A 14,738-nucleotide genomic window follows, 5' to 3' on the forward strand; every position below is an offset into this window, starting at 1 on the left:
CCTATGTCTGAGCCAAAAGTACCTATTCCTGAGTTGTTTTCTGGAGATAGATCTAGGTTTCTGAATTTTAAGAATAAGCTGAGGTGTATTGTCAAAAATTTCGGAAATGGTCGGTGCTTACTCAATGGAATGAGTGTGCCCTGGCTGCAAATTTCAGAGAAGGTCTTTCTGAAGCCATTAAGAATGTTATGGCGGGGTTCCCCACGCCTGCAAGTCTGAATGACTCAATGGCTTTGGCCATTCAGATTGATCGGCGTTTGCGGGAGCGCAAATCTGCGCACCATCTGGCGGTGTTTTCTGAACAGAGACCTGAGTCTATGCAATGTGACCGAATTCTGACCAGAATTGAGCGGCAAAATCATAGACGTCAAAATGGGTTGTGCTTTTACTGTGGTGATTCAACTCATCTTTCTCAGCATGCTCTAAGCGCGTAAAAAAAATCGCTAAATCTGTCACCGTTGGTACTATACAGCCTAAATTCATTTTGTCTGTTACTTTAATTTGTTCTTTGTCATCCTACTCTGTTATGGCTTTTGTGGATTCAGGTGCTGCCCTGAACCTGATGGATTTGTCGTTTGCCAGGTTTGTGTGGTTTTTTTCTGGAGCCTTTAGAATTCCCTATTCCACTGATGGGAATTGATGCTACACCATTGGCTTAGAATAAGCCTCAGTATTGGACTCAAGTGACCATGTGCATGACTCCTGTACATCAGGAGGTGATTCGCTTTCTTGTGCTGCATAATTTGCATGATGTTGTCGTTTTGGGTCTACCATGGCTGCAGGCCCATAATCCAGTTCTGGATTGGAAAGCTATGTCTGTTTCAAGTTGGGGTTGCCAGGGGATTCATGGTGATGCTCCTTTGGTGTCAATTGCTTCTTCCACTCCTTCTGAGGTTCCTGAGTTTTTGTCGGACTACCAGGATGTATTTGATGGGCCCAGATCCGGTGCCCTGCCTCCTCACAGGGATTGTGATTGTGCTATAAATTTGATTCCTGGTAGTAAGTTCCCTAAGAAACGACTTTTTAATTTGTCTGTACCAGAACATGCCGCGATGCGGAGTTATATAAAGGAGTCTTTAGAGAAGGGACATATTCGCCCGTCCTCTTCCCCTCTTGGTGCAGGATTCTTTTTTGTGGCCAAAAAGGATGGTTCTCTGAGACCTTGTATATATTATCGTCTTCTAAATAAAATCACGGTCAAATTTCAGTATCCTTTGACATTATTATCTGATCTGTTTGCTCGGATTAAGGGGTCCAGTTGGTTCACCAAGATAGATCTTCGTGGTGCGTATAACCTTGTGCGTATTAAGCAGGGGGATGAATGGAAAACAGCATTTAATACGCCTGAAGGCCATTTTGAGTACTTGGTGATGCCTTTTGGACTCTCTAATGCTCCTTCCGTGTTCCAGTCCTTCATGCACGACATCTTCCGAGAATATCTGGATAAATTTATCATTGTGTATCTGGATGACATTTTGGTCTTTTCTGAGGACTGGGAGTCCCATGTGAAGCAGGTCAGGATGGTATTTCAGGTCCTGCGTGCTAATGCCTTATTTGTGAAGGGCTCAAAATGTCTCTTCGGAGTACAGAAGGTTTCCTTTTTGGGTTTTATTTTTTCTCCTTCTACTATTGAGATGGACCCAGTCAAGGTCCAGGCTACTCATGACTGGACTCAGCCTACATTATTATTATTATTATTATTATTATTATTTATTGTTATAGCACCATTTATTCCATGGCGCTTTACAAGTGAGGAGGGGTATACATAATAAAAACAAGTACAATAATCTTGAACAATACAAGTCATAACTGGTACAGGAGGAGTGAGGACCCTGCCCGCGAGGGCTCACAATCTACAAGGGATGGGTGAGAATACAGTAGGTGAGGATAGAGCTGATCGTGCAGCGGTTGGTTGATCGGTGGTTACTGCAGGTTGTAGGCTTGTCGGAAGAGGTGGGTCTTCAGATTCTTTTTGAAGGTTTCGATGGTGGGCGAGAGTCTGATGTGTTGTGGTAGAGGGTTCCAGAGTAGGGGTGATACGCGAGAGAAATCTTGTATACGATTGTGGGAAGAGGAGATAAGAGGGGAGTAGAGAAGGAGATCTTGTGAGGATCGGAGGTTGCGTGTAGGAAAGTACCGGGAGATGAGGTCACAGATGTAAGGAGGAGACAGGTTGTGGATGGCTTTGTACGTCATGGTTAGGGTTTTGTACTGGAGTCTCTGGGCAATGGGGAGCCAGTGAAGGGATTGACAGAGGGGAGAGGCCGGAGAATAGCGGGGGGACAGGTGGATTAGTCGGGCAGCAGAGTTTAGAATAGATTGGAGGGGTGCGAGAGTGTTTGAGGGGAGGCCACAGAGCAGGAGGTTGCAGTAGTCAAGACGAGAGATGATGAGGGCATGGACTAGGGTTTTTGCAGATTCTTGGTTGAGGAATGAACGGATTCGTGCAATATTTTTGAGTTGAAGTCGGCAGGAAGTGGAAAGGGCTTGGATATGTGGTTTGAAGGAGAGATCAGCGTCAAGGATAACCCCGAGGCAGCGAGCTTGTGGGACTGGGGAGAGTGGGCAGCCATTTACTGTAATGGATAGGTTCGTTGGGGGGGTCACGTGAGATGGGGGAAAGATGATGAATTCTGTTTTGTCCATGTTAAGTTTCAGAAATTTAGCGGAGAAGAAGGATGAAATAGTGGACAGACATTGAGGGATTCTGGTTAGTAGGGAGGTGATATCTGGTCCAGAGATGTAGATCTGTGTGTCATCAGCATAGAGGTGATACTGAAAGCCATGAGATTCTATGAGCTGTCCCAGGCCAAAGGTGTAAATGGAGAAGAGCAGGGGCCCAAGGACTGAACCTTGTGGGACTCCGACAGAGAGGGGGCGAGGTGAGGAGGTGGTGTGTGAGTGGGAGACGCTGAATGTCCGGTCTGTTAGGTATGATGAGATCCAGGATAGGGCCAAGTCTGTGATGCCAAGGGATGAGAGGGTCTGTAATAATAGGGAATGGTCCACTGTGTCAAAGGCAGCCGACAGGTCGAGGAGGAGGAGAACAGAGTAGTGTCGCTTGCTCTTGGCGGTTAAAAGGTCAGTGGTGACCTTAGTTAGGGCAGTTTCAGTGGAATGGTGTGGCCGGAAGCCAGATTGTAAGCGGTCAAAGAGGGAGCAAGAAGAGAGATGGGAGGACAGTTCAAGGTAGACGTGTTGTTCCAGTAGTTTTGAGGCATAGGGGAGAAGTGATATAGGGCGATAGCTAGATACAGAGGATGGGTCAAGAGAGGGCTTTTTGACTCTTAACATCTGTTAAGAGTCTTCAGAAGTTCTTGGGTTTTGCTAATTTTTACCGTCGCTTCATTGCTAATTTTTCTGGCGTGGTTAAACCCTTGACGGATTTGACCAAGAAGGGTTCTGATGTGACTAATTGGTCTCCTGCGGCCGTGGAAGCCTTTCGGGAGCTGAAGCGCCGGTTTTCTTCGGCTCCAGTTTTGTGTCAGCCTGATGTCTCTCTTCCTTTTCAGGTCGAGGTTGATGCTTCTGAGATTGGAGCAGGGGCTGTTTTGTCGTAGAGAAGCTCTGATTGCTCTGTGATGAAACCTTGTGCTTTCTTTTCAAGAAAGTTTTCGACTGCCGAGCGGAATTATGATGTTGGTAATCGGGAGTTGTTGGCTATGAAGTGGGCATTTGAGGAGTGGCGACATTGGCTCGAGGGAGCTAAGCATCGTGTGGTGGTCTTGACTGATCACAAAAATCTGATTTATCTGGAGTCTGCCAAGCGGCTGAATCCTAGACAGGCTCGTTGGTCGTTGTTTTTCTCCCGTTTCGATTTCGTGGTCTCGTACCTGCCTGGTTCGAAGAACGTGAAGGCTGATGCTCTTTCTAGGAGTTTTTTGCCTGACTCTCTGGGAGTTTCAGAGCCGGCTGGTATCCTCAGAGAGGGAGTGATTTTGTCTGCCATTTCTCCAGATTTGCGACGAGTGCTGCAGAAATTTCAGGCGGATAGACCTGACCGTTGCCCACCAGATAGACTGTTTGTCCCAGATAGATGGACCAGCAGAGTTATTTCCAAGGTTCATTCTTCGGTGTTGGCAGGCCATCCTGGGATTTTTGGTACCAGAGATTTGGTGGCTAGGTCCTTCTGGTGGCCTTCCTTGTCGCGGGATGTGCGTTCCTTTGTGCAGTCCTGTGGGATTTGTGCTCGGGCTTAGCCTTGCTGTTCTCGTGCCAGCGGTTTGCTTTTGCCTTTGCCTGTCCCGAAGAGGCCTTGGGTGCACATTTCCATGGATTTTATTTCGGATCTTCCAGTCTCTCAGAGAATGTCTGTCATCTGGGTGGTGTGTGATCGTTTTTCCAAAATGGTCCATTTGGTGCCCTTGCCTAAGTTGCCTTCCTCCTCCGATTTGGTTCCTCTATTTTTTCAGAATGTGGTTCGCTTGCACGGCATCCCTGAAAATATTGTGTCTGACAGAGGATCCCAGTTTGTGTCCAGATTTTGGCGGATCTTTTGTGCTAAGATGGGCATTGATTTGTCTTTTTCGTCGGCCTTCCATCCTCAGACGAATGGCCAAACCGAGTGAACTAATCAGACCTTGGAAACTTATTTAAGATGTTTTGTTTCTGCTGATCAGGATGATTGGGTGACTTTTTTGCCATTGGCCGAGTTTGCCCTTAATAATCGGGCTAGTTCTGCTACTTTGGTTTCGCCTTTTTTCTGCAATTCTGGTTTCCATCCTCATTTTTCCTCGGGTCAGGTTGAGCCTTCTGACTGTCCTGGGGTGGATTCTGTGGTGGATAGGTTGCAGCAGATTTGGAACCATGTGGTGGACAATTTGAAGTTGTCACAGGAGAAGGCTCAGCGCTTTGCCAACCGCCGTCGCGGTGTGGGTCCCCGACTTCATGTTGGGGATTTGGTATGGCTGTCTTTTCGGTATGTTCCTATGAAGGTCTCCTCTCCTAAGTTCAAGCCTCGATTCATCGGTCCTTATAAGATTTTGGAAATCCTTAACCCGGTGTCATTTCGTTTGGACCTCCCAGCGTCGTTTGCCATTCATAACGTGTTCCATAGGTCTTTGTTGCGGAGGTATGTGGTGCCTGTGGTTCCTTCTGTTGAGCCTCCTGCCCCGGTGCTGGTTGAGGGCGAATTGGAGTATGTGGTGGAGAAGATCTTGGATTCTCGTATTTCTAGACGGAGGCTTCAGTATTTAGTTAAGTGGAAGGGCTATGGTCAGGAGGATAATTCCTGGGTTGTCGCCTCTGATGTTCATGCGGCCGATTTGGATCATGCCTTCCATGTGGCTCATCCTGATCACCCTGGGGGTTTTGATGAGGGTTCGGTGACCCCTCCTCAAAAGGGGGGTACTGTTGTGTACTCTGTTTTTGGGCTCCCTCTTGTGGTCACAAGTGGTACTGTGTAAGTGCTGTCTTTGGGCTCCCTCTGGTGGCTCTTTGTGTCTTTCTGCAGGTCTGAGGCGGATCAGATGTCTCGTTATCTGTTAGCTGGTTTCCTATTTAGCTCACCTGTCCTCCGTAGTACATGCCTGCACAAGGTAAGATTGCCTTGTGCAGGCATGCACTACGGAGGAGAGAATGAACTTCAATCCAATATTGCAGCCAACATGCAGCCGGCGGGAAAGGAAAGGGTGAATCAAACACCCGAAAACCTCACCCCTATAGCTAAATATTGTTCACTCCAAATTCAGGTGACAGTGTCCCTTTAAGTGTTTTTAGCTGTGTGTTTTGGGTCATTATCCTCTTGCAAGACCCATGACCTGCGACTGAGAGGAAACAAAATTAGGTCTAAAGAAACATTTTTGTGAAAGAAAAGTAAATGTTTATTTTTTCCTTCCACATTCCATTCATTCCAGTGAAGCACCTGAAGGGTTAATAAACTTCTTGAATGTGGTTTTGTGCACCTTGAGGGGAGCAGTTTTTAGAATGGTGTCACTTTTGGTATTTTCTTTCATATAGACCCCTCAAAGTGACTTCAAATGTGAGTTGGTCCCTAAAAAAAATGGTTTTGTAAAATTTGTTGAAAAAATGAAAAATTGCTGGTCATATTTGAACCCTTATAATTTCCTAACAAAAAAAAAATTTGGTTAAAAAATTGTGCTAATGTAAAGTAGACATGTTGGAAATGTTATTTATCAACTATTTTGTGCGATATGACTCTCTAATTTTAGGGCATAAAAAATAAAGTTTAAAAATTGCTAAGTTTTCAAGATTTTCGCCAAATTTTCATCTTTTTTTCACAGATAAAAGCAAGTAATATTAAACAAATTTTATCACTATCATAAAGTAAAGTATGTGACAAGAAAACAATCTCAGAATCACCGGGATCTGTAGAAGTGTTCCAGAGTTATTACCTCATAAAATGAAAGTGGTCAGAATTGTGAAAATTGGCCCAGTCACGAAGGCAAAAACAGGCCCAGGCACGAAAGGGTTAAAAAAGTATCGGACAGGAGAACACCTAATTATTTGAGAGAGAAATTTAAGAGTGTGAGTGCTCTGCAGAACAGTTGCCCGCCTTATTCCTCTGGTCACCGCACCGCTGCTTTCTGTCTGTTTTGGTGCTGCTGATCAGTCCCCCTCAGCACTACTGGCCTCGCTCTGCATGCCAGCTTCCCAGGTTGGGTCACTCACATTTTCATCCATCACCTCGTCTTTCACCCCCACACCTTGGTCCTCCTGACTTTGTGACAACAAGATTTAGAGGGAACTGTGTATCATCATCATCTTCCTTCTTAGTGAAAATTTGCAGTTTCCCACTGTCATCTTCTTGTGCTCGTGGCTGCTCTAAGTTTTGTGCATCACTAAACAGCATGCACTACTGTCCCTCATGGCACATGCAGGTTGAGAGGCCACAATCAAGAAATGTTCTTATAAAGTGCTCCTCGGAGTGTCCTATTGTGATCACTAATCTCATGGGCTTCAACATGACGGAAGGAAGGAGGATCAGGGTGAGGATTAAGTGATCCAGACTGTTGGCTGGTGAGGCTGGACCATTTTGAAGACTGGGTGGTGCTGTCAAGCCTGCTGGAAGCATTATCTGCTATCCAACGCACCACCTGTTTGCACTGCTTTGACTTCAGAATTGGTGTAATGTGCCACCTTGTAAAGTGGGACAGGAACCTTTGTGTTATGAATGGGCGTGGTTATTATGCTTCATAAACAGATGTGGTCGCACCTGCCCCACGTCCTCAGCATCTGCGAGCACCATCATCAGAACTTCCACTTACCCCATCCTTACCGTAAGCTTTCTGAATTTTGTAATTGCTGGGTTCCTAGAAACCAGATTTATTTAAAAAAAAAATTAGTCACCTGCTGCAGTCAAATTGTTTTTTGGGAGTTTAATACCACAGTAATGTAACGCAAAAAAAATGGAAAAGTGGCTACAACATTACAGTGACACCCAGGAAATCCCTGCATGCTTATTGGCTGTTTAACAGGTGCTAAACATATGGGGCAGGGATTCGAGTTTTACATGGAGCAGCACCCAATGCTCACCGAGTAATGAGTTCATTATTATTATTATTATACATTTTTATAGCGCCATTTATTCCATGGCGCTTTACATGTGAAAACGGGGCAAATATAGACAAATACAATTAAACATGAGCAAAAAAACAAGGCACACAGGTACAGATGGAGGGAGGACCCTGCCCGCGAGGGCTCACAGTCTGCAGGGGATGGGGGAGGATACACTAGGAGAGGGTAGAGCTGGTTCAGTAGGTTGAGGATCACTGCAGGCTGTAGGCTTGTCGGAAGAGGTGAGTCTTCAGGTTCTTTTTGAAGGTTTCTATGGTAGGCGAGAGTCTGATGTGTTGGGGTAGAGCGTTCCAGAGTATGGGGGAAGCACGGGAGAAGTCTGAGTGATATTCGAGTATCACCAAGCATATTCACTAATCCCCTAATAGGCATGTCATTTCAAGAATAGAGCAGCCTATGTATATTTTATATTTTATTTTATTACTAACCTGTTTTTCTTTTTTCCTTTACTGTGAATCTTTTTCAACTTTACAATGATGTCACTTATAGCTAAACATTTTTTAAAAATACAATAATTGATTGGATTCAAAGATTCAAATTGTTAATTATTTATTTTAATTTTTTCCCCCAAAGACAAGAGCAATGGAGACTCATAAGTCTGTAGCAGTAATATCTGCTGGGATTTATTCTGCATGGTATCTTGTCTTCTGATTCTGCATAAATATCCAAGGAAGCATCAAGGAGCCTCACTTGACTCTGGACATGGACCACTGTGTACCTGACATTTTCATTAAACCTTAGAGAACTGAGAGGAATGGGAAGAAATATTGATTGAAAATGAATTTCGGGAGCAAAGATATATTTAAGGTTAGAATCTTAAATTAAATTAATTTATATAATAAAGAAAAGCATTACTTTTAAAAGGCTGACATTTGTTAAGTTAATTTATTTGATAAAAAGACAATAGTCTTCAATTTTTATATTTTCATGTAACACTGTAAATAAACGAAGCATAATAATATAATAAAATAAATGTATAAAAATGTTGATGAGAAATATGATAAACACAGCATGTGCAAGCGATAAGTTATAAAGATGGTTTGTTATTTTGATAGTTACATTTGGCAACATCTGTCAGTCTACTGGATCAGTTTCTCCATATAAATGACACGCAGTAGACTCCACTTTTGCTCTAATCACAGGAAAACAATCTGACTGTGAGCACAGAATTTTATCTCTTAGGATTTCAAGTCAGTCAAGGATTTAGAATTTTACTGTTCTGTCTTCTCTTCGTCATTTACTGTGGGACAATATGTGGGAATCTCCTGATCATCATCCTGGTGTCCACCAGCAAGAACCTCCACACTCCAATGTACTTCTTCATCTCACAACTGTCCATCAATGACATCTTGTTACCCACAGATATTGTCCCCAACGTGCTCCATATCCTACTGAACAATGGAGGAACGATTACTTTTAACAACTGCATTTTTCAATTTTATGTTTTTGGTGCCTCAGAAACTTTAGAATGTCTTCTTCTGACAGTGATGTCTTATGACAGATACGTGGCCATCTGTAATCCCCTACGTTATACCTCTATAATGACAGGTGGACATTGCATGATACTGACTGTCATCTGTTGGATGTTTGGATGGTTTATAGTTTTAATTGACATCATGGAAGTAGCAAAGTTAAATTTTTGTGGACAAAATATCATTGACCATTTATTCTGTGATATTGTTCCTTTGATAGGACTTGCCTGTTCTGACACCTTCATTATTCACTTAGAGATGTATTTACTGTGTATTCCAATATTAATAATTCCAACTACAATCATTATAATATCTTATACCAATATAGTTTTAACAGTCTTAAAGATCTCATCCAGCACCGGTAGACAGAAAGCCTTCTCCACCTGTAGCTCCCACCTCATTGTGGTCTCCATATATTACTGGACAATGTTCATAGTTTATATAGTCCCAACAAAAGGCCAAACACTTACTACAAGTAAGATCCTATCACTGCTATATACTGTGTTCACACCATTGATCAATCCTATTATATACAGTCTGAGAAATGCAGATATTAGAAAAGCCGTACAGAAAACAGTGGATTTTGCTTAAATTATTGAATTATTCAGTAGATTATATACAGGAAAGAAATAAGTGTTAGCCAGTAGATAGATAAATATTAAGATTTGAGAATCCTCAGCAGTTGATATTAGTGATGAGTAGTGTTGAGCATTCCGATACCGCAAGTATCGGGTATCGGCCGATATTTGCTGTATCGGAATTCCGATACCGAGATCCGATACTTTTGTGGTATCGGGTATCGGTATCGAAACAACATTAATGTGTAAAAGAAAGAATTAAAATAAAAAATATTGCTATACTCACCTCTCCGACGCAGCCTGGACCTCACCGAGGGAACCGGCAGCGTTGTTTGCTTAAAATGCGCGCTTTTCCTTCCTTCCATGACGTCACGGCTTCTGATTGGTCGCGTGCCGCCCATGTGGCCGCGACGCGACCAATCACAGCAAGCCATGACGTAATTTTCAGGTCCTTCCAGGCATTCAGTATTTTAAAATTACGTCCCGGCTTTGTGATTGGTCGCGTCGCGGCCACATGGGCGACGCGACCAATCACAAGCCGTGACGTCACGGGAGGCTGGACACGCGCGCATTTTAAAATGCGCGCGTCTCCTGCCTCCCGTGACGTCACGGCTTGTGATTGGTCGCGTCGCCCATGTGACCGCGACACGACCAATCACAAAGCCGGAACGTAATTTTAAAATACTGAATGCCTAGAAGGACCTGAAAATTACGTCACGGCTTGCTGTGATTGGTCGCGTCGCGGCCACATGGGCGGCACGCGACCAATCAGAAGCCGTGACGTCATGGAAGGAAGGAAAAGCACGCATTTTAAGCAAACAACGCTGCCGGTTCCCTCGGTGAGGTGAGTATATCCCTATTTTTTATTTTAATTCTTTATTTTACACATTAATATGGTTCCCAGGGCCTGAAGGAGAGTTTCCTCTCCTTCAGACCCTGGGAACCATCAGGGATACCGTCCGATACTTGAGTCCCATTGACTTGTATTGGTATCGGGTATCGGTATCGGATTAGATCCGATACTTTGCCGGTATTGGCCGATACTTTCCGATACTTTCAAGTATCGGACGGTATCGCTCAACACTAGTGATGATGAGCGAATATGTTCGGAAAACTATTGCCAAACATAAATTTGTCACATTGCACATGGCACATTCGTGATCGGAAACACAGGCATTTTGCTTAAAATCTGAAAAAGTCAGTTAGATTCTGTAAAAGTGATGGAAAATTAGTGCGGTGCCACTAAAGTATTTTAACCCTTTTACAGCTGAAGGAGGTTTGCACGTTAATGACCGGGCCATTTTTTTTACAATTCTGACTGCTGTCACGCTATGAGATAGTAACTCTGGAAAGCTTCAGCAGATCCCAGTGATTCTGAGACTGTTTTTTTCATGACATATTGTAGTTCATGATAGTCAGAACATTTCTTCAGTATAACTTGCGATTATTTGTGAAAAAAAAATGGAAATTTGGTGAAAATTTAGAAAATTTCTCAACAAGTAACATTTCCCACATCTACTTTACATCAGCACAATTTTGTAACCACATTTTTTTTGTAGGAAGTTATAATGGTTAAAAGTTGACCAGCAAGCAAAACTTACAAAACCATTTTTTTTTTATTGACCACCTCACATTTGAAGTCATTTTGATGGGTCTATATGGCAGAAAATACCCAAAGGTGACACAATTCTGAAAACTGCTCCCCTCAAGGTGCTCAATACCACATTCAATAAGTCTGCTAATGCTTCATGTGTTTCACAGGAATTTTTGGAATGTGAAAAAAATGAAAATGTAACTTTTTTTTCCCAAAAAAATGACTTCAGATCCAATTTTTTAAAAATTTTGACAATGGTAACACAAAAAAATGGATCTCAAAATGTATTGTGTAATTTCTTCTGAGCATGCCGATACCCCATATGAGGGAGAAAACTACTGTTTTTTGTGCACAGCAGGGCTCAGAAGGGAAGGGGCATCATTTGGCTTTTTGAATGTAAAATTTCCAATTGGAGAGCCCCTGATGTGCCTAAACAGTGGAAACCCCCCACAAGTGACCTCATTTTGAAAACTAGACCCCTTAAGGAATGTGTTGAGATGTGTGGTGAACCCGAAGGTGCTTTACATAAGTTTAGCGCGTTGAGCCGTAAAAATAAAAAAAATCACATTTTCCCCACAAAAATGTTATTTTGGCCCTAAATTTGCTTTTTCTTAAGGGGAAGAGTAGAAATTGCACCATACAATTCATTGTGCAATTTCTCCTTTTGAGCCACATTGCAAAGCTCAGAAGAAAAGATAAGTGCCACATTCTGGTTCAGGTTTTGCTTGAATGGTTTGAGGGTGCCATGTCACGTTGGCAGAGCCCTTGAGGTGCAAGAACAACAGAACCCCCCTATATATGAACTCATTTTACAAACTACACTCCATAATGAATTCATCTAGGGGTGCAGTGATCATATTGACTCCACATGTGCCTCACAGAATTTTATACCACTGAAAATAACATTTTTACGACTAAAAAGTTGTTTTAACCCCAAGTTGTTACATTTTCTAAGGGCTAATAGGACATTTTTTAGCAACAAACTGTTGTCCATTTTTTCCTGAATGCACCAATACCCTACATGTAATCAGGAAATATTTTTCAGACACAGTGAAAAGCTCAGAAGTCAAGAAGCGCCGGATTTACTGTAATGGTTTTCAGGTGCAATGACCCACTGGGAGATCCCATGAGGTGCCAGAACAGCAGAACCCCCCCATAAGTAACCCCATTTTACAAACTAAACCTATCAATGAATTCATTTAGGCGTGCAGTGATAACATTGACACCACAGGTGTGTCACATATTTTTTTTAGCATTGGGCAGTGAAAAAAAATAATTACATTTTTACGACCAAAATTTTGCCCCATATTTTACATTTTCTCACAAGAAGTGGGTAAATATGGCACCAAAATTTGGCCCATGTTTTCTACTGAATGTGGCAATATCTCATATGTGGCTGCACAGTGCTACTTAGCTATATGGAGAGTCTCGGGAGGAATGGAGCATTATTTGCCTCCTGGAGCACAGATGTTTCTATAACAGTTTGCAGACTCTATATACAGAGCCCCTAATTGCTAGAAACAATCAGGAAGGAGATGACATCTCCTTCCCGATTATTTCGTACTATTTGCTCCATCCAGTGACCGATGTCCTTGAAGCAGCTGATATATATTTTGTGCCAGTTACATGTTGCTCTGTAGCAACCATACAAGGTGAGTGGATTCTTTTCCTTGTCAGCTATTGCGCTTTTTTTTGTTCCCAGTGTCTTGTTTGCCTAATTGATAGAAGAGCAAAATCCACCTTCAAGTGACCCGATTTTGCAAATGTTCAAACTTTTTGGAATTTATTTACAAGTGTAGCGATGATTTTAACTCCATGGGTATTTTCTAGAAATAAGTAGCAAGGAATGTTGCCAAGTGAAAATTGCAAACTGCCATTGTAGTGACCAGTACGTTGCAGTCAACAGTACATTATGCCCAGCCCATGCTTCTGGAGACATGTACCCCTAAGTTAGGTAGGCTCTCATTGCTTTAGGAATTCCAAACGTCTACACAATGTATGGTTTAGGCATACTGTGGGGCTCAGAAGGGAGGGAGCATTTGGATTTGGGTGCGGAGAATTTGCTGAATTTCTTCTAGAGGGTGAGGAGCCACTTCATTTTTCCAGAGGCTTTGCACTACTAGTAACATGGAAGCCCCCTATATTTCCTCTAAAAGATAACAGACCTGAATGAGGACTTTTTTGTGGATTAAGTTGAAGCTTTTGTTGACAGCATTTTACATAATGTTTGGGATCTGGAGCTCTACGCTGACCACTTACTTTGGGGTTTCCATCTAAATCTCTTAGTGAAGTGATTCAGATGAAAGCCCCGAGGGATCCATTCACTATAATGAGGCAGCAAAGTTACTCTGGACTTCATCTGGCCTCTTTTCAGAAGTACACAAAATTGTGGCCGACGGCACTTTTATGCAATCCTAAAAAGATGGACACCGATGCATAACAGGTCAGACGGCATCCATAGTGGCTCCATCTGCCTCATTATAGGGAATCTTCCACCAAAGTTTCCATCTGAATCACATATTTAAGAGATTTACAAGGCAACCCCGGTGTAAGCGTTCAGCACAGAGTGCAGAATACTTGTGTGCCGAGCCTTACTGTGATCTTTGGGAGGCAGAATGAAAAAAATCAACAGCAGGTGAAGAACTGGTTTTATTAACTTTTTACGCCATTACTCATGCAGTATTAGTGTTTAGGTGACTATTTTCTTCGGGTTGGTGCAATTACAGCGATGCCAAATTTATTCCGTGTGCTGTCTCACACTAAAGTCGCTTTTTATTTAAAAAAATAGATTTGCATCACCATATTTTGAGAGCTATGATTTTTACATAACTCAGGATAGTTACATAGTTACATAGTTATTAAGGTTGAAGGAAGACTTTAAGTCCATCTAGTTCAACCCATAGCCTAACCTAACATGCCCTAACATGTTGATCCAGAGGAAGGCAAAAAAACCCAAGTGGCAAAGAGTAAGCTCCACATTGGGGAAAAAAATTCCTTCCCGACTCCACATACGGCAGTCAGACTAGTTCCCTGGATCAACGCCCTATCAAGGAATCTAGTGTATATACCCTGTAACATTATACTTTTCCAGAAAGGCATCCAGTCCCCTCTTAAATTTAAGCAATGAATCACTCATTACAACATCATACGGCAGAGAGTTCCATAGTCTCACTGCTCTTACAGTAAAAAATCTGCATCTGTTATTGTGCTTAAACCTTCTTTCCTCCAGACGTAGAAGATGCCCCCTTGTCCCTGTCTCAGGTCTATGATTAAAAAGATCATCAGAAAGGTCTTTGTACTGTCCCCTCATATATTTATACATTAACATAAGATCACCCATTAGTCTTCATTTTTCCAAACTAAATAGCCCCAAGTGTAATAACCTATCTTGGTATTGCAGACCCCCCAGTCCTCTAATAACCTTGGTCGCTCTTCTCTGCACCCGCTCCAGTTCAGCTATGTCTTTCTTATACACCGGAGACCAGAACTGTGCACAGTATTCTAAGTGTGGTCGAACTAGTGACATGTATAGAGGTAAAATTATGTTCATGAGCATCT

At 42.7% G+C, this 14,738-nt stretch overlaps 1 protein-coding gene across 1 annotated transcript; it reads left to right on the plus strand.

The window, feature by feature from the left end:
- Window positions 1-6,923: 6,923 nt before the first annotated feature.
- Window positions 6,924-9,599, plus strand: LOC143774698 (olfactory receptor 5G9-like). The gene is made up of 2 exons (XM_077262462.1): window positions 6,924-6,947; window positions 8,679-9,599. The coding sequence occupies exons 1-2, from the start codon at window positions 6,924-6,926 to the stop codon at window positions 9,597-9,599; spliced, it is 945 nt and encodes a 314-aa protein (XP_077118577.1).
- Window positions 9,600-14,738: the final 5,139 nt, after the last annotated feature.

Source organism: Ranitomeya variabilis, chromosome 5 (assembly GCF_051348905.1).
Source record: "Ranitomeya variabilis isolate aRanVar5 chromosome 5, aRanVar5.hap1, whole genome shotgun sequence".
NCBI classification, from domain to species: Eukaryota; Metazoa; Chordata; class Amphibia; order Anura; family Dendrobatidae; genus Ranitomeya; species Ranitomeya variabilis.

What these genes read in the sequence shown, in the direction of transcription:
- LOC143774698 (XM_077262462.1), top strand. Translation starts at nt 6,924, where the DNA reads ATGACGGAAGGAAGGAGGATCAGG. An exon ending in CGGAAGGAAGGAGGATCAGG is followed by an intron (nt 6,948 to 8,678) that starts GTGAGGATTAAG and finishes CTCTAATCACAG; the next exon opens with GAAAACAATCTGACTGTGAG.